A 20,839-nucleotide genomic window follows, 5' to 3' on the forward strand; every position below is an offset into this window, starting at 1 on the left:
ATAGCACAATAATATTCCATCACCATCATATACCACAGCTTGTTTGGCCATTCCCCAGTTGATGGGCATTCCTTTGATTTCCAATTCTTAGCCACCACTAAAAGAGCTGCTATAAATATTTTTGTACAAATAGGTCTTTTTTCTCTTTTGGGTGATGTTTTTGGGACATAAACCTAGCAGTGGCATCTCTGGATCAAAGAGTATGCACAGTTTTATAGCACTTTGGGCATAGTTCCAAATTGTTCTCCAGAATGGTGGATTTTGTTCACAACTCCAGCAACAGTGGATTAGTACCCCAGTTTTCCCACATCCCCTCCAACATCCAATATTTTACTTTTTTGTTATATTTACCACTCAGGTGTGGGGTGATACCTCAGAGTTATTTTAATTTGCATTTCTCTGATCAATAATGATCTTGAGCATTTTTTTCATATGATCATAAATAGCTTTGATTTCTTAGTCTGAAAACTGTCTGTTCATACCTTTTGACCATTTATCAATTGTATTTTTATCAATCTGAATCTGTTCTCTATATATTTGAGAAATGAGGCCTTTATCAGAGATATTTGTTTCAAAAATTCTTTCCCAGTTTTCTGCTTCCCTTATAATCTTGGTTACATTTGTTTTGTTTGTGCAAAGCCTTTTAATTTTATATAATTAGGGACAGCTAGGTGGCGCAGTAGATAAAGCACCAGCCCTGGATTCAGGAGGGCCTGAATTCAAATCCAGCCTCAGACACTTGACACTAGCTGTGTAACCCTGGGCAAATCACTTATCGTTCATCGCCCTGCAAAATAAATAAATAAATAAATTTTATATAATAAAAATGCTCTATTTTACATTTTGTATTACTCTCTCTGTCTTCTTTGGTCCTAAATTCTTCCTCTGCCCATAAATCTGACAGATAAACTATCCCATGCTCTCCTAATTTGTTTATGGTATCACCCTTTGTGTGTAAATCATGTACCCATTTTGACCTTATTTTAGTATATGGTGTGAACACCTAGTTTCTACCAAACTGTTTTCCAGTTTTCCCAGCAGTTTTTGTCAAATAATGAGTTTTTGTTCCAAAAGCTTGGATCTTTGGGTTTGCCTTATACTATATTACTATAGTCATTTACTATAGTGTAATTTGTACCTATTCTAGTCCACTAATCCATCTCTCTATTTCTTAGCCAGTACCAGATTGTTTTGATAATTACTGCTTTATAATACAGTTTGAGATCTGGTACTGCTAGACCACCTTCTTTTGCAGTTTTTTTTTAATTCCCTTGACATCCTTGAGCTTTTATTTTTCCTGATGAATTTTGTTATTATTTGACTCTAATATTTACAAGCTGTGTGACTTTGGGCAAGTCACTGTACCTCTCTAGGTTTCTTTCTTCACCTATAAAATGTTAAAAATTTTAAAAAGCACAAAGATCTGTGTCTGAATTTGTGGTACTGAAGATTTTTTATCAAGGACTTGTATAAAGGCCTAGCTAGAATTCTTATCAAATTTGTAGGTGACACAAAGCTTGGGGGCATAGCTAACATGGATGACAGGATCCAAAAAAGAACTTGATAGGCTAAAACGTTACATTGAATCTAAGATTAAATTCAATAAGGAATTACACTTGGGTTCAAAAAAGAGGAAGTGTGGTTAGATAGTAGTTTGAAAAAGATCTGGAAGTCTTAGTGGACTATAAGATCAATATGTGTCACCAGTTTGAGATGGCAGTCAAAAAAGCCAATTAATCTTGGGTTGCATGAAGAAATGCATAATATTTCAGGAATGAGGAAACAGTGGTCCCTTTGTACTTTTCCCTGGTCAGAACACATCTGGAGTAATGTATTCATTTTGGGCACCATAATTTGTAAAGGACATTGAATAGCTGGAAAGCAACCAGAGGAGGGCAATCAAATTGGTGAAGGGCAATGTGTCCATGCCATTCAAGGATTGGTTGACGGAAATTTAGGCTTGATGTTAGGGAAAACATCTAGACTTAGGTATCTAACAAATGAAATGGGCTACTCTAAGAAGTATTTACTTTAGCCTAGAGAAAACTAAGGGCAAGGGGGAGGGGACAAGATAACTCTTTCTTAATAACTGGAAGATAGGTGGAAATTTCAAAGAGGCCTGATGTCATTCAAAAAAGTCCTAGCAATTAAAGCTGTCCAAAACTAGAATGGGGTACCTTGAGGTGTTAATGGGTTCCTCCTTATCCTAGATCTTCAAACAAAGGTATGTTGTAGTGGGGGCATTGGGAGTGGGGGGGGGAGTTGATTTCGATGGCCACTAAGATCTCTTTCAATTTTAATTCTATGGTTCTATTAAAATGAAGATCGTATTTAAATTACTTGAATCATTTAGTTATTGTTTTGAGAAAAGCACTTTGTAACCCATAAAGCAATATACAAATTTGAACATTTTCCTGAGAATTAGAAAGCATCATCTGATGCCATACCTTTCATCTATATAGGTTCCATGAACAATATATTACATTAGATAAGTATTGAGCATACAGAGAGTAAAGAAGTGTTCCAAGTAATAGATAATGAATGAGTCAAGTTTTCTGTAAGATGAGCCTTGACCGAGGTTTTTAAGTGAAGTGAGAGAATCCAATGCCTAGTGATGGGAGCAATAAGATTTTCTGTAAGATTTCACTTAATATTAAGGTAAGATTTATGTCAGAGATGTTAAAGAAGACTATTGAGGACACATTAGGGAGTAAAGAGGGATGATGAGGTTAGAGAAGTATATGTGGAAGAGCCCAGTTTGATGGGCACATTTTAATGCTGAAGCACATATCAAACACAAATATGCAGCCGGTCACAAAGTGCTTGATTATGAGGTACAGATTAAAAATTCAACTAGAACTCTTGAAGGTGGGGCTCTCTGTGGTCTGGGGTAATCATGGAAAGCATTGTGGAAGAGGTTGGATTAAAAGATCATTTAAGGGGCAGCTAGGTGGCGCAGTGGATAGAGCACCCGCCCTGGATTCAGGAGGACCTGAGTTCAAATGCGACCTCAGACATTTAACAATTACTAGCTGTGTGACCCTGGGCAAGTCACAACTCCAATTGCCTCACCAAAAATAAAAAAAATTTTTTTAAAAGATCACTTAAATTCCTTTCTAGCTTTATGATCTATTACTTTGAGGTGAAATTTTTTTTTTCTGGGCCTGGAAAGAAGTATATGATTTGGACTACTAGAGAAATCTAAGTGTCAAAGTGGATAAAGCACTGGACTTGGAATCAGGAAGACTCATCTTCACGAATTCAAATCTGGCTTCAGACAATTACTAGCTGTGTGACCCTGGACAAATCACTTCACCCAGTTTGCCTCAATTTCCTCATCTGCAAAATGTTGGGGAGAAGGAAATTGCAAAATACCCCCATATCTTTGCCAAAAAAAATCCCAAATTGGGTCATGAGGAGTTAGTTAGGACTGAAAAAATGGGGGCAGCTGGGTGACACAATGGATAGAGCACTGGCCCTGGAGTCAGGAGGACCTGAGTTCAAATGTGACCTCAGACACTTGATACTGTGTGACCCTGGGCTAGTCACTTAACTGTCTTGCCCCCCCCCCAAAAAAAAACCCACTGAAAAAAACAACTTTACAACAAAAAGTGGAGAAAGAAGGGGAAACCCCTTCAAGGAAATCGAATAACTTGAATAGAAGCCCATGTTCATTATAGTAAGGAAATCCAACTGCTAAATAAATAACAAGGGACTAGCCATTGGAGTACCTTGAATACCAGATTAAGTAGCTTGGATATGACTTTATATGCTTGAGATAAGGTAGTTGGTTTTTGAAGGCATCCCACCCCTATCCATGAAAGAAAAAATGAAAAACAAAAAACTATAGCCTGGGCCAGATAAGTAAAAATATTAATTCAAGGTATTTTTAAAAAATAAAAATATAAATATTTCCCTTATCTTTATGTTAAGATCAAGGAGCATAAAACTCAAATGTAAAATGAATACTTAAATTCTGTATTATGATTAGTATTATTAAATTCTGTATTATTAGATTTAGATAATAGGGGCTAGGAAAGGGAAAATGGAAAGGTGAGTGAAAGGCAAGAATAAAAAACGTCAAATGGAAACACCAATATAGGCTGGTACAAACAAATGTAGAGACTTTCATGGTATACAGTAGTCACTTTTCAATTTATTTTTGGTATGATTATCATATAAATAAATTATCATATATTTGGGTCAAATGAAGGAATGGGCCAGATGTCACCCAACATCTGGAGGTAAAATAATTGATAAACACTGCTCTTCCCTACCCCCCCCAAAAAAGTTTTTTTTTTTTCAGTGAGGCAATTGGGGTTAAGCGACTTGCCCAGGGTCACACAGCTAGTAAGTGTTAAGTGTCTGAGGGCGGATTTGAACTCAGGTACTTTTGAATCCAGGGCCGGTGCTCTATCCACTGCGCCATCTAGCTGCCCCCCCCCAAAAAAGTTTTAATGATTTTTTTTTTTACTCTGCGTATGTATGTGTTTTAAGCAGGGAAGAGAAACAATGAAAATGTGTGTATATGAAGGATGAAATAACATGAGCTGTTACAGTTTTGAAGGGAGAATCAACAGGTGAGAGGCTGGGAGATTGAAAGAGTTCAAAATTCTAAAGGCAACACGGAATAGTGATGTATTGGGAGTCAAGATCTACAATCAAATCCAGCTGTGTTATTTGGACTTTTGTGACCTTGGGCATTTTTTTTTTGCCTTATTTTTTCTATATGAAGAAACCGAGGGTGCTGAGCTAAGGGCTCTCAGATGTCTTGCTGCTGTTGTTTGATTCTTGGAACTAACACATACAATAAATAGAGGGCCTCGGCAGGTTCTTCAGCTGAGGGTGCAATATTGAAAATTGTGTTCGTGAAATGGGACTCGGAAAGAAGAGGTATGGGGTAGGAGGCTCACGAGTGTTGGACAGTGCCAGACTTTTTTTGGATGCAGTTATAATTATGCTGATTTTCCCCGCTTTTTCTTTTCTTTTTGTCCTAAAAGTACTATTTGTTCCATGGAATTTCTCTCTGGGAGGGGAAGGAGGAGAAATACTGGGGGAAACTATGGCGATGTAAAAAAAAATATCAAAAAACCTAAAAATAAATAGGGAATAGTGTTCACCGGTGATTCTTCTGCCTCCAGATATTGGGACAGAAACAGGCTGCGGACGGGTCATGTTAGATAAAGCCCTCGGGCTCCCAAGGGTCTTTTTAACCAGCTGTGCCCTCAGGTCCTGGCACAGGACCGGTGTGATGGGGAAGGGCCGGGAGTAGGCGACTGGACGTTGGGAGAAAAAGTATACGCTCCAGAAAGCCGAGTGAAGCCTGGGCAAGTCCGAGTTTGGAGGTCAGGGGGTCAGAGTAGCCGGCCAGGCTCCAGCGAAGGCAGGGCAAGCGAGCGGGTCGGCTTGCAGAGGTGGCACCGAAGGGGCGAACGACTGGGGAAGCGGGACCCGCCCCCGTCCGTTACGCAGCCCGAGAGAGCTTCGGAGTAGGGGAAGGGGGAGGAGGGGCAGGGTGCCGCCCTCGGAAAAGACTGGAACCTCCGAAGAAAGCGTTGGAAGACCCGGGAAACTGGAGTGAAAAGGCGGCCCCTGGCAACTACTTTTCCTCAAAACGCGCCGAGACTGAACCCAAACCTGAAAAGAGTCAGGGAACTGTGGCACCAGCCAAAGCTAGTCAGACCTCTCATGAGTGACAGGTTGCGGGAATGTGGGCGGAGCCTCAGAGACCGGGTCAGTGATTGGAACAGGCAACCACTCCACGGATAGGTAGAGGGATGGGGCGGACGTCAGGCCCTTCTCTAAGATTGGCTCCCCTCGGAGGAATACGGGTTCTGTGCCGAAGATTGGCAGGACGGAGGTGGGCTTATCCAGTAATCTCCTCTTCTGCGATTGGCAAATGAGAATAGGAGGGATTGAGCTCGTAGTGTAGGGTTGAGGATTAGCTCTCTGTGGAGAATATGGGCACTGGGTAGGGAAGGGAAGCGGGGGGGGGGGGGGAGGAGGAGGAGGAGGAGAGGATTTGCGCTCTTTGATTGGCTATCAGAGGAATGGGGGTGGATGTGATGGCCAAGCGGAAGCCTGGGGTTGGTTGACCAGGCTGTGATTGACGGACAGCGGGGCGAGCTGCGCGACCAGCGGTTTGTTTTTTCGGAGCGTTCCTGAGGTGGAGAACTGCAACCGGACTGACCGACGGAGGAGAGACCCGGGAACTGAGTGACTGAGGGAACGAGCCGGGCTGGACTAGGTCCGGTCTGGGATGTAGCAGGTCGACCTGCCCATGCCCCAGCGCCCGGCCGGAGCCGGAGCCGGAGCCGGAGCCGGAGCCGGGGGATGTGGCGGAGGCCTTGAGCGCCGCCTGCACCCCCTGCCCGGAACCAGGCCCGCAGCCCTCGGCATGCAGCTCCAGCTGCGGAGGTGACACCCCGGAGTCGAGGAGCCGACCCCGCGGCGGCTGCCGCCGCCTCCGCCACCATGGGTGAGTATCGGCTGTGCCCCGCCCCGTCGCGCGCCCAGGGCTGGATCCCGGGGGGCCGGGCCCGGGGTCCCGCGCCCCGCCCGCTGCAGCCTCCCGGGGCGGGGGCCCCCAGCTCCGCCCGCCAGTCCCGGGAGGGGAGGCCCCGGCTCCGGCCCCGCGGAGGAGCCTCCTTGGCGCCCCCCGCGGCCGCTCCTTCCGGGGCCGTTCGGCGGGAAGGACTCAGGAAAGGGGCGCCCGCGGTGGGGGGTACAGGAGGGAAGCCGGGGCTCCTGGCACCTCCAGGGCGAGTGGGGAGGGGAGCCCCTAAGTTGGGGGGGGCCGGGCTCGGCCTGGCCCCGATGCAGGCCCAGTTGCTGCGGTGTCTTTTCCTTGGTTTGTGCCTCTCCCCGCCCGCCCCGCCTGTGTCATTTCCTTCCCTTGGCTCGCTCAGGCTGGCCTGTTCCCGGCCCGATCGTTCTCTGTCTACGGTCCCTAGTGCAGAAGGCAGCCTGGGAGGCAGGAGGAAGAGAGGACAGGCTGAGGCTTCTCGCTCAATACAACGTATTTGACTTGGATTCAGTCTCAAGTTTTTATTGCAAAAGCCCTTCTAATGAGTTCTGACTTAAAACAAACTACAAAAACCCCACAAAAAAAAACCAACACAAACCAACAAATGTAAGATAAATGATTTAAGTTACATTCCAGAGATGCTTGGGGAAGTAATGTTTTCAAACTAATTAGTGTTTGCAGAAAGTACAGTTCAAGGAGGCATTGAAAACACATTTTGTTTTGTTTTTCCAACCAGTGGTTAAGGTTATAAAATCCTTAATGGTCAGGGGATTTCATTTATAAATTGCGTATCACTTCTTATTAAGTTGCATTTTATATTAATCACTTTTGTCTTGCTTTTAAAAAATTCAGTTCCTTAATTGAATGAAGATAACATGTGTGCAGCGATTTGAAAACCCTAAAAAGATTTGTTATATAGATAACACATTATCTAAATAATAGATATAAATATAAAATTATATATAATGCTTTACATAGTTAGATATAATTATGTTAATATAGATGCTCTCTATATAGCTATGTAAATTTATCAGGGTCACACAGCTAGTGATAGACTTACATATAGCTATATAGAGATCATCTATATAAATACTAGCTGTTACTATTATTTCAGATAGTATACCTCACAAAAGGATGATTTCTCTAATACCTTTTATGGTATTTGAAAATTCTGCTGCAAAACCTTATTCTAAAAAGTGTTTCTAATGTATTCCACATATAGCTGTAAGTCTTATGATAATATTTCATATCCTTTCTGGTAATTATTAGAATGTAAACTCCAGGGCAGGAACTGTTTAGGGGTTGGTTTGTGGGTTTTTGGTCTTTGTATCCCCCAGGGACTTCAACAGTTTTGTATGTGGTAGACACTTGATAAATGTTGATTTGAATTATATTGAACCTAACAAATTTCTTGAAATCCATTGCAATACTAATGACTTTTTGAAATATACTTCACTTTTTCTTTCTTTTTTTTTTTAAAGGGCAATGAGGGTTAAGTGATTTGCCCAGGGTCACACAGTTAGTAAGTGTCAAGGGTCTGAGGCTGGATTTGAACTCAGGTCCTCCTGAATCCAGGGCTGGTGCTTTATCTACTGTGCCACTTAGCTGCCCCCTATACTTCACTTTTGTATTATTTTGTTATTTTGATACTTGGTTTAGTAAAGTAAGAAAATCTACATTGAAAGGGTCAAAGGCAGTAGAGTTTTCCAAATATTGAATAGGAGAATGTTTAGAAATGGCAATGATATTAACATTCACCTAGTCCAGCCATGGCAATTTACAAATGAGGAAACTGAGGACCAAAGAGATTAGATGACTTGTCCAAAATCACTCAAGGGCTTAGTTGTGGAACCAGCCAAGAACCTATGCATATATTGACTCCCAGACTATACCATACTGCGTTCAGTTTGTTAACGAGGGTCCTGTAGAACAAAATCATATTCTTACTAGAGTTAAGATAGATTGTATCCCTTGTTTCCTTTTTACTACTGGACCTGTTTTTTTGTTGTTGTCTTGTTGTTAGGGCACAAGATGAAATTAGATGCTCAGGAACAATTCTTAATAAAAGTCATTTTTATTATTACCCATCTTTACATGTATCTTGGACAGATTGCAGATGAACGTTGTATTGTGCCCCGAATGGAATAGAAAAAAGAGAACAGGCTAGATTTCATTTAGGAAGTTATATGGTGCTTTTAATTGGCCCAAGCTTTTCGGTGACACAAAATCTCATCTTTTTAACACTAATATCTTCCAATGATGTTAGATGATTGTGAATCATAGAATACTATGATCTTTGAAGATTCAAAGTATTATAGATTTTAGAACTGAAAAAAACCATTAAGAACAACACCTTCATTTTACAGGTGAGGAAACTGAGCTTGAGAGGAGTTAAGTGACTTGTCCAGGGTTACACAACTTGAAAGTGTCTCAGGCAGAACTTGAACTCAGGTCCTTCTTGACTCCATGTCCAGTTATATCTTCTGCACCACCTAAGTGCTTTAAAATTGCAGTTCACTCAAAGGACAATGGATAGACTCACCATAGGAATAAGCAGGCTGCAGCATGCTACCAGTGCAGAATTGTACTTAAGAAACAACATAAAAAATATTGAAGAGATATATGATTAGGAAAATGAGGTGGGCTGGTCATGTAGTGAGAATGAGAGATAATAGACAGTCCATGTAATGTCTCAGTGCTACCCATATAATGTCAAGAGACCTAGAAGACTCCTAGCATTCTGTGGAATAGTTTATGGGAGCACATGCACCAGAAACACAAGGTGGGGAGGCCTGAATGACTCATGACCTGTATCATTGGAAGGGAATGCCCAATACCAGTAAGATCACAGGCCATCAAAATAATTGTTTTTCAGCTTTCCCTATAACTTGTGTAGATATACTATTTAATATTTGTTACACATGATAACACAATAAAAATGGAAGGCAGAGCTGATCTACTTCAAAAGTTTAAAAAAATTCTCCCATGTATGAAACTCCATCATTGGCTATTTATTTAGGCCATGGCTTCTTAAACTTTTTCCATTTGTGACCCCTTTTCAATGGAGAAATTTTTACCTGACCTGGGGTATAAAGGTATATAAAATAAGTATGCATAACCTTTTACTGTTGCCAGATTTTTCACAACCCCATATGAGGTCACAACCCACAGTTTAAGAAACTCTGATTTAGGCTATAAAAAGTTGAAAACTGCACTAAGACTTTTGGGACATGGGAGGGGAGGCCTGTATAATCTGAAGCTAAATAGCCTTAGTATTCTGACTTCTAATTATATCATTGTTTACTGTCCCCAAGTGATCATATTTGGGGGGAAGGTCTTGTTCTTTCTAGGCTTTATCTTTGGGGTGACTGTAGCACACTGGAGAAAAGTCTGAGAGTACCAGTAGGAGGACCTCAGAGATTGCCTGATTTTTAAATAAAGAAAATTGCTCTTGCTCTCAGTGGTTTCAAAAAGTCTCCTATTTTATAAAATTTATTGATTGAGCTATAGTGAAAACAAGTAGAAGTTCTTAATCTTTTTATTTACTTTGTGGATCAATATTTTAATGTTCTAGAAAAGCTTTCTTCCTGTGGATAAAGTAATAAGCCAATAATATGAAATACTTGAGGAGGTTTGTAGCTTCTTAACAGCTAGATCAGAGGCATGCTTTTGAAACTGTTCATGTTGTGGATATGTTGGACTATAAGTAATTTTTTAAAATGTCTACTAAAATAGACATAACTTCTTTTCAAGAAGTTAATATTTTTTTGAGGGGGAGGGAGGGCAGTGAGGGTTAAGTGACTTGCCCAGGGTCACACAGCTAGTAAGTATCAAGTGTCTGAGGCCGGATTTGAACTCAGGTCCTCCTGAATCCAGGGCCAGTGCTTTATCCATTGTGCCACCTAGCTGCCCAAAGTTAATATTTTAAATGTGTGTAATTCTACTATCCTTGCTATTAGTTATCATCCTGTGTCTATCCTCTTCTTGGCCAAACTCCTTGGAAAAAGCTATATATGTTCAGTGCCCCACTTCCCCCCCCCTCTTTTGGTGGGGCGATAAGGGTTAAATGACTTGCACAAGGTCACACAACTAGTGTCAAGTGTCTGAGGCCAGACCTGAACTCAGGTCTTCCTGAATCCAGGGCCAGCGCCTTATCCACTGCTCCACCTAGTTGCCCCTCTCCTCTTTTTTAAACCTCTGAATTCTGACTTCCAAAATTAATTAACTGAAATTGTTTTTCCCAAACTTGCCAATCAATCTCTCTCCTTTTTTGGGGGGGCAGGGAGCAATGAGGGTTAAGTGACTTCCCCAGGGTCTCACAGCCAGTAAGTTTCAAGTGTTTGAGGTTGGATTTGAACTCAGGTCCTTCTGAAGCCAGGACTGGTACTTTATCCACTGTGCCACCTACCTGCCCCTCAGTCGATCTCTTAATTGGCACATTCATTGGCTTTTTCTTCATCATTATCCTTGCTGAACTCTCTGCAGCTTTTGACTATTGATCACCCTTTCCTCCTGTTTACTCTCTCCATTCTTGGTTTTTATGGCATTTTATGACATTGTTCTCTTTTGGTTCTCCTACCTTCATGATTATTCCTTACTCTCCTTTGGTGGATTTTTTTTGGGGGGGGCAGGGTAGTGAGGGTTAAGTGACTTGCCTAAGGTGACACAGCTAGTAAGTGTCAGTGTCTAAGGCTGGATTTGAACTCAGGTTCTTCTGAATCCAGGGCTGGTGCTTTATCCACTGTGCCACCTAGCTGCCCCCCACTTTGGTGGATTTTCATTTATGGTATGCTTCATCTGGAAGTGTACCCCCAGGTACCCTGGGTGCTCTTCTCATTTCTTTCTTTGTTCTCCCAATTGGTGACCTCAATTTCCATTGGTTTATTTATCATTATAAGGATGGTTTTGATCAGGTACTCTGCTAAGTGCTTCACAGTTATCTCCAGGAAGTAGGTGCTATCCCCATTTTCAGGTAAGGAAACTGAGGCAAACAGATTAAGTGACTTGCTCAGGGTCACACAGCTAGTAATTGTCTGAGGTCAAATTTGAATTCAGGTCTTTCTGACTTTAAGCCCAGCACTTTATCAAGTCAAATATCTAATCAGTTTCCAAATTTTGTCTTTTCTCCCTTTTTAACATCTTTCCCATTTCTCTACTCACACAGCTACCACTCTAGTTGAGGCTTTCATCACCACTAACCTGGACTATTTCAATAGCCCCCTGTTTGGTGATGTCTCTGACTTACATCTCTCCCCTCTCATCCTCTATAAAACCACACATAACTTCAATAGTGATTTTTATTAGAGTGCAAGTCTAACCATGTTACATTCAATAAATTCCTCTTGCCTTTAGGGGATCACTTATACAGTACTTCCCACCACATATTCTGTGGTCCAGGCATGCTGACCTGTTGGCTATTTCTCACACATTATGCTTCAAATTCTGTTTCTGATCTCCATGTTTTTGCATTGACTGTTTCCCATGCATGTAATACTTTTTCTCTTCACCTCTACCTCTTGGAGTCTCATGTCCTTCAGTACTCAGCTCAAATTGTTTTGCAGGAAGTCTTTGCTGATTTTCTTCTTACCTCCTGATGGGTTAGTGCCTTCCCCTCTAAGGTTACCTTGTATCTTCTTTGTATTGTATCTTGTATATACTGCATAGAGAGGAGTGGATAATAAATGGGTAGTAATTTGTCAATTGATAGTAATATAGTAGCAGAGTTGAATTAATAACCAATATTCAGAATTCTGCCAGTGCCAGTATTTTGTCCTTTACAAGCAGCCTGACTTTCTTAGCCACTGCTTTGTTATTCAAAAATAATAATAAATGGAGATATTTGGCAACTCATTGACTGCATATATGTATATAAATGCATCTATATATATGTATACATATACAATATAAGCTAAAGATGACAAAGCTTCTAGAGGGCAATAATTATTTAATTTGCTTTATACTTTCCTTGTACAGTGCCATGAATAAATGTGAATAGTTAATAGATCATAGTTAGTGAAGATAACAAATGTTCATTTCACTGATCCAAATATTGAAAGTTCCAATTTCTAAACTGAGGTCTGTTTTATTTGCCAGTTTATTTGTTTTTTATATGTTTGAGTTCTAGTAAACAGCAGTGTATGATCAGAGAAGAGCAGATCCAACTACTATTACTGCTGTTCTTGCTTAACTCTAGCCCAGTGGGAAAAAAGTAAAATTGATTCTTACTTGAGAACTTGATGGTATGTTCCTGGCCTATCATTCTGTTTTGAGGTTGTCCTTTGTTTCCCAGAACTTCTCTGAGCCCTAGATCTAAGCCAGTTTGAGGACTTAAGTCAGTAATGAAAATAAGTCAGATTTTATTCACTGTTTTCGACTCTAGCAAGTTCCTAATTTATCATCTCTCTGCAGATGAGTCACATCTCTGTATATCCATCCGCAGCCTCTTTTCTGTTTCAGACCTGTATTACCAATTGCCTACTGGACATTTCAAACTGGATGTCCCATAGACAACTCAAATTCAACATATTCAAAACAGAATTCATTCTTTTTCTCTTCTCTCCTTTCCTCGAAACTCATTCCTCTTTAGAACTTCTTTGTGTTAAGTATAACACTGTACTTCCAGTATCTCAGGTTTGCAACCTTGGCATTTTCATAGAGTTCTCACTCTATGATATATAACACATATAATAAAGTAGTTAACATTTATGTAGCACAGTACCTGACACATAGTAGGCTCCATATAAATACCAGTTGTTATTATTATTATTAACCTACTATGCTACAGGTACTGTGTTAAGCACTTTACAAATATTATTTCATTTGAGCCTTACAACAAGCTTGGGATATATGTACTATTATCATACTCATTTTATAGTTGAAAAAACAAGGCAAACAAAGGTTAAGTGACTTGCCCATGGTCACAAAGCTAATAAGTGTCTGAGGCTGGCTTTCAACTCAAGTTTTCCTAATTACAGGCCCAGATCTCTATTCACTGTGCCAACTATCTGCTTCATATCTAATCAGTTGCCAAATTGTGCCATTTCTACCTCCGCAACATTCCCGAAATCCAACCCCTTCTTTCTATTCCCTTGGCCACCATTTTAATTTTTTTTTTTTTAATGAGGCAATTGGGGTTAAGTGACTTGCCCAGGATCACACAGCTAGTGTTAAGTGTCTGAGGCCTGACTTGAACTCAGGTCCTCCTGACTCCAGGGCCGGTGCTTTATCCAGGCCACCATTTTAATTAAGACTCTTTGTTACTTCTCCTCTTTTGAAATATTGTCCCCGCTCACCTACCTGCCTCCATTCTCTTCCCTCTCCAATCCACCCATCATATAGTTGCCAAAGCAATATTCCTGAAAAACATCATAACCCTTCCCCAACCTTCCTTTCTACTTGCATTATGCAACACTCCCCTTACAGTATTCTTCAGTGTAGCCAAATTGGTATTCTCAGTTTCTCACACTTGGCACTTCTGTTTCCATGTCTTTGTAGTAGCTACCCTCCCTGCCTGGAATCTTCTCCCTCCTCACCTCATCCTCATAAAATCTTACTTTCTTCAACACTCAACTCAAGCACTAATGTTCCTTCTTCCTTCTTCCTCCTCCTCCTCCTCCTCCTCCTCCTCCTCCTCCTCCTCCTTCTCCTTCTCCTTCTCCTTCTCCTTCTCCTTCTTCTTCTTCTTCTTCTTCTTCTTCTTCTTCTTCTTCTTCTTCTTCTTCTTCTTCTTCTTCTTCTTCTTCTTCTTCTTCGCAATTGGGGTTAAATGACTTGCCCAGGGTCACACAGCTAGTAAGTGTCAAGTGTCTGAGGCCGGATTTGAACTCTGGTACTCCTGACTCCAGGGTGAGTGCTCTATCCACTGCACCACCTAGCTGCCCAGTTTCTTCTAATTTTAGTCTTCAGAGTGACAAGAGCTGCTGTTAACATTTTTGTTTTGTTTTTGAGGCAGTTGGGGTTAAGTGACTTGCCCAGGGTCACACAGCTAGTAAGTGTTAAGTGTCTGAGGCCAGATTTGAACTCAGGTCCTCCTGACTCCAGGGCCGGTGCTCTATCCACTGCGCCACCTAGCTGCCCCTGCTGTTAACATTTAAGATGAATTCAGGAATTCATGGTTTAGAGCTAGAAATAATTGCTCAGGGAAACCGAATCTCAGTATTACTGAAGAATAATGACAGTCTAGAATTGTTCTGTGAATTAAGTGGACATTTAACTTTCCCTCTCAACAAGAGATGTCTGTCACTGGTCAAACAACTTAGGTTAAGATTAGAACCAATATGAACCATGGATAACTGGGACCTGTCTTAAGTCCTGGAGGACCCTGCAAACTTTTTTTTTTTTTTTGTGAGGCAATTGGGGTTAAGTGACTTGCGCAGGGTCACACAGCTAGTAAGTTTTAAGTGTCTGAGGCCGGATTTGAACTCAGGTACTCCTGACTCCAGGGCCAGTGCTCTATCCACTGCGCCAGCCTAGCTGCCCCGACCCTGCAAACTTAAGAATTTCCCCATTTGGATTAGTCTTAACCTGATCCCTGGAAATTTGACTGAGATTTGAGAGTCTCTATAAGTGCTAGGCATGAGAACTACCCCTGAATACTCTTTTTTTTTTTTTTTTGCAGGGCAGTGAGGGTTGTGACTTGCCCAGGGTCACACAGCTAGTTAAGTGTCAAGTGTTTGAGGCTGGAGTTGAACTCAGGTCCTCCTGAATCCAAGGCCAGTGCTTTATCCACTGCACCAACTAGCTGCCCTGAATACTCTTTGAAAGAACTTTGGTAACGATCTTTTGTTTGGGCATTTAAGATTTATTCATTCTTGATCTGCTGGGCTATGTCATGAAATTGCTGGCATTTGCATTTTTAGATTTCTCATTTTTAAAAAAACAGATGGCTATTTTAGGCATAGTCCTGGGGCAGAAAATTTTTGTTAATCCTTTGAACAGCAATTAGAACCCACATGTGTGGATCATTGTAGAATCCATTTCATTTAAGTTGCTTTTTTAAAATAGTAGAATATGGCAGTAGTTATCTCCATATAGGTAGTTAGTCCATCTAAGTACTCCAGGTAGCCAGTCCATTTCTAGAAGTGATGACTTTGGTATGTATATTTTATTTTAAATTATTATTATTGAATGTTCATAAGTCTTGGATCCTGACCATTCTAATTTGGGTTAAAATGCTGACACTTAACCTCTATGTACTTCAGGAAGTTCACTAGAACTTAGGAGTTACTAAGCAACCTTTACCAAGTCATAGACAGCTGGTAGGAGGAGGTATCACCTTGGGAATTCCCCACAGTGATGAAATCACAGTCTTTTATATATTCCCAACCTCTCTTAATTCTAGTACCTTCTTTTTAATTATTTTCTGTTTATCCTCTATATAGCTTATTTGTACATATTTGCTTGTTGTCAACCCCATAAGACTGTGAGCTAATTGAGGCCAGGGACTATCTGTTGTCTCTTTTTTTGTATTCCCTGTGCTTAGTACAATGCCTGGCACATAGTTGTCCCTTAATAAATATTTATTGATTGACTGACTGACTAAATGTATTCCCTAACTTCTCTTCCTAACTTTCCTATTTCTGTCAAGCATACCACCATCTTTCTAGTCACCCAGGTTTGAAATTTCAAGTCATCCTAGACTCCTTACACACCTTTAGAGGCCCACATCTTCAGTCAGTTGCTGATTCTTATCTGAGCCACCACTATAATATCTTGCATTTATCCCCTTTTCTCTCCTTGCATAGGTACCTGCTTAGTTTAAGCCCTTGTCACCTTTCATCTCTGCTATTACAGTTGCTTCCTACTTGGTCTCCCTAACTCCAGTCTCTGAGTCCCAGAAATCCATCTTCCCACACAGCTGCTCAAGTGCTATTTCTAAAGCACAGATCTGACTCACCCTGTTTATTCTCTGCTCAGTAAATTCCAATGCCTTCTCATTACCTTTGGGATCAAATACAGTATCTATCCTCTGCTGGAATTAAAAACCTTTAAACCCCTGGAAGGCAGGTGTTATGATTATCCTCATTTTATAGATTAGGAAATTGAGGCAGACAGGTTAAGTGACTTGTCCAGGATCACACAGCTAAGTGTGATCCTAACTCAGAAATCAGATCTTTGAACTCAGATCTTCTTGACTTCAGGTTCACTGTTCCAACCAGGTGCCATGGTATCATTATCCCCATTGCACTTAATCTAAAGAGAATATTTATCCAGAAATGGAGAAGGTAAAAGGAATAGAATTGTATGAAACAGGATGAAGAGAAAGAGTATGCAAAGCCAGGTGACCTTGACCAAGTTACTTTACCGCTAAGGAATTGTATCTTCATCTGGAAGATAAAGCTGTTTAGATCAGTTGGATCAATGGCTTCCAAACTTTATGTATGGATATTCTCCCTCCCTTTATTTTTAAGCCCCCCCCCATCAAACTCCAACCAAAAACCATTTATGCTTTTCACTTTTCATAAAACAATCGGTGTAGATACTTTGTACTGTAGAGACAATAACAAATTAAAAACAATTAAATTTAAATATAATTGCTGACAATTTCAGAAGGTTAGCTATAAGTGTAGTTTTTAGACAGTTCCATGGGTGGGGGAAGAACCAACTTAATACCCTTACTAAAGTGAACGACACTGAGACTTCTGCATAGAGATTGTTTGAATTCGAATTTGTATACTTCACATTCAAATGCAATAATGCATATAACATCTTCATTATGAAACTATAACCACTCTCTTGCTTTGAGATTATACTTGGGCTAACTTAAATTTGACCTTGTTTCATGCATATATTGTAGAATTACAGAATTTGAGAGTTGGAAGGGACCTTAGTAGCCAATTGGTCCACCCCACATATGAAAGAAATCCCTGCTATAACATACCAAACAAATATTTGGTCATACCTCCTCTGCTTGAGGACCTCCAATGAGGAGAATCCACCACCTCTTGAAGCAGGCTGTTCCAATTTGGGACAGCTCTAATTGTTAGAAAGGTTTTCCTGGTATGTAGTCTAAATTTTCCTCTTCGCAACTTCTACCCATTGCTCCAGGTTCTGTCTTTTGGGGCCAAACAGAACAAGTCTATTCCCACTTCTAAATGACAGTCCTTTAGATACTTGAAGATAGTTATTATGTTCCCCCTGAATCTTTTTTTTCTTCAGGCTAAACATTCCTAGGTTTCTTCAACTCATCCTCACATGTCATGGGTTTTAAAGCTCTTCACAATTTTATATAGTTTCTGGACTCATTAGAGTTTAGTAATGTTCTTAAACGGTGGTGCCCAGAACTTTAGATGAAGTCTGAAAAGAGTGAAGTATAATGGAACTATCAGCTCTCTATTCTAGGAAGCTATGCCTCTTGGTACAGCCCAAGATCACATTTGATTTTTAAGCTCCCATTAACAGTGCTGACTCATGGTCTTTTCAGTCCACTAATGTCCCCTTTCTCCCCAGAATAGCTGTTTTTAAATCATGCCTCTCCTAGCTTGTATTGGATAAGTTGATTATTATTATTTTTGTCTAAGTGTATAAGACTTTCATTTTTCTCTTAAATGTCATTTTATTAGATTCAGTCAAATGTTCTATTCTTTCAAGATCCTTTCAGATCCTATCATCTGGTATGTTAGCTTTTCCTCCTAATTTAGTGTCATTGTTAAACTGATTAAGCATAGCATCTATACCTTTATTCAAGTTGTTGATAAAAATGTTAACTAGTATAGAGTCAAGCACAGATCTCTGGGGTTCTCCAGTGGAGAATTCCTGCAACATTGACATTGAACAGTTGACTTCTTTTTGAGTCCAGCTATCCAAACCAGTTCTGACTTCATCCAATTGTACACTTGTCTAGGCCAAATTTCTCCATTTGCTCCACAAGATTAGTACAAGATAGTTATCAGAAGCTTTGATAAAATCTATGTAAACTATATCCACAGGCATCTCCTCATTTACTAATTAAATAATCCTTTCAAAAAATGGAAATGAAGTTTATCTAGCATGACCTGTTTTAAAAAAATTTTTTTATAATAAACATTTTAATTTAAAGTTTTGAGTTCCACATTCTATCCTTCCTTCCCTCCCTTCCCTCCTCCCTCCCTAAGGCAGTAAGCAATCAGATGTGCAATGATGTAAAACATTACTATATTAGTCATTTTGTGCAAGAAAACCTAAATAAAAGAAAAAAATGAAAGAAATAAAGGGGAAAAATAGCATACTTCAATCTGTTCAATCAATACCAGTTCTTTCTTTGGCAGTGGATAGTATGCTTTATTATTAGTCCTTTGAGATTGTCTTGGTTCATTGTATTGCTCAGAACAGTTATTATTCACAGTTCTTCATCGAACAGTATTGCTATCACTATGTACAACATTCTCTTGGTTGGCATGACCTATTCCTATTCTCGATGAAGCCATACTTGCCTTGGCAGGACTGAGCCAAAAAGAATTAAATGATAATAAAAATTAAAATGATATTTGATAGGTAAAAGGGATGCCTTTAGGATCATAAGCAAATTTGTCAGATAGGGCAGCAGTTTTTGTTGGAGGACTTGGAGTTTCTGAAAATTTTCTTTATTTTCAGCCAGAGAATTTAGTAAGTGTTATGTGCTTTAATGTCTTTTGAGGAGAAGGGATAGCACCTTTTGACTGAATTATCCTTTCTACCCAAAGGTAAGTAGGTTACCTGGCAATCTCCAAAAAGACAGGAAACAGACAATAAGGAAACAAAAGAAGTATCTCCCCCTGTGAACAACCATGAAGTTATGGGTTTTTCCTCACCATGCAAAAATGAGGGAAACATCTTCATTGCTAAGGAACTTGTCAGATGTCAAGAGGATTGGAAACAAATCTAGTAGATTATAAGTAGATGTGATTCACATGAGGGCAGAGATCTGGTGTTTTGTTTATTGCTTGTTATTTGTATTTTGTCTAGCCGCTAGCATAGTGTTATTGCATGAATAGGTGCTTCATAACTATTTGTTGAATAAATGAATGAATGAATGGAAAAACACATAATGAATTCCTTATAAAAGTTTGTCCTGCTCTGCTGGTTCTTCTTTAGGTAGTGGAGGATATAGTATGATAATTGTGGATGTCTTTTATTTTAAATTTAAAAAATTTTTTTAAATAAAAGTATTTTATTATTTTCCAGTTACATGTAGAAATAGTTTCCACATTTGTTTATATAAGATTTCCAATTTCTCCCTCCTTCCCCCCCCCCCCCCCGACAGCAGGTAATCTGATATGGGTTATATATACTTAATAACATTAAACATATTTCTGCATTAGTCATGTTATAAGAGAATCAGAGCAAAAAGGAAAAACCTCAAAACAGAAAACAAACAGCACCAAAAACATGCATATCTTTTTACCTAAGGTAGCTTACTAAGGCTGAATGCTAATCTTTCTCACCTGTTCCACTAACTTCTACTTTTCATCTCTGTTAGCATTAGTGTCCTTATCTCTTAAATGACTGATGAATTTTTTCCTTGCTTCTACTTTTTTTTTTTTTTTTTGGTGAGGCAATTGGGGTTAAGTGGCTTGCCCAGGGTCACATAGCTAGTAAGTGTTAAGTGTCTGAGGTCAAATTTGAACTCAGGTCGTCCTGACTCCAGGACTGGTGCTCTATCTACTGTGCCACCTAGCTGCCCCGCTTCTACTTATTCTTGGTAATTTCAAGTATACTACAGTTTTAGACTTTTTTTGGTTAACAGTTCATCTATTAATTACAGCACTATTAATCTCTTAAGCTCTTGAATTCACTGTTTATTTTCACTGTTTAGAATTCAGTTTTTGGTACTCATTCCTAAATTCTTTTCACTCTGGCTTTTGCACCTGCCACTCTACCAAAACTGCTGTTAATGAGGTCCTTGACAACTTTCTGGAGGATTTCACAACCCTTAACCACATTTAGCACTACTGGCCACCTTCTTGAGTGCTTTCTTTTGGTTATAGTTTCTATGTTACTATTCTTTCCTAGCTTTTATAATTCTCTTCACTGCTTCTTTTCCAGCTTCTCTTCCCCCTACTGCACTTTACTATAGGGTTGCACTATGGAATTTGACCTTGCATCTCAATTCTTCCTATCTATACATCGGTTTAGAGAAGTCATCTCTGGCTAATATCTGTTTATAAACAACTACTAAATTTACCTCTTTCTTTCTCCTTCTAAGAGACCAACCTCCTGACTTCTTGATTAGGAATAGAGACTATCTGGTCTAGGTGTTCTTAGCCCAGGGTCTTTGAACTAGGCTTAAAAAAAATATTTTGGTAACAGTATAATTGGTTTCCTTTGTAGTTCTATTTATTTTATTTTTATGTTTAA

General features: G+C 39.9%; 1 protein-coding gene across 1 annotated transcript in view; it reads left to right on the forward strand.

Moving 5' to 3' along the window:
* Nucleotides 1–6,068: 6,068 nt before the first annotated feature.
* Nucleotides 6,069–20,839, forward strand: part of MAP3K3 (mitogen-activated protein kinase kinase kinase 3) — a 112,968-nt gene continuing 98,197 nt past the window's right edge. Inside the window, exon 1 of the mRNA XM_044001993.1 lies at nucleotides 6,069–6,478. Within this exon, the coding sequence (XP_043857928.1) occupies nucleotides 6,475–6,478 (4 nt within the window). The 5' untranslated portion in view covers nucleotides 6,069–6,474. The remainder of the gene's footprint in view (nucleotides 6,479–20,839) is intronic.

The sequence above is a fragment of the Dromiciops gliroides genome, chromosome 4, assembly GCF_019393635.1.
Source record: "Dromiciops gliroides isolate mDroGli1 chromosome 4, mDroGli1.pri, whole genome shotgun sequence".
In the NCBI taxonomy this organism is placed as follows: domain Eukaryota; kingdom Metazoa; phylum Chordata; class Mammalia; order Microbiotheria; family Microbiotheriidae; genus Dromiciops; species Dromiciops gliroides.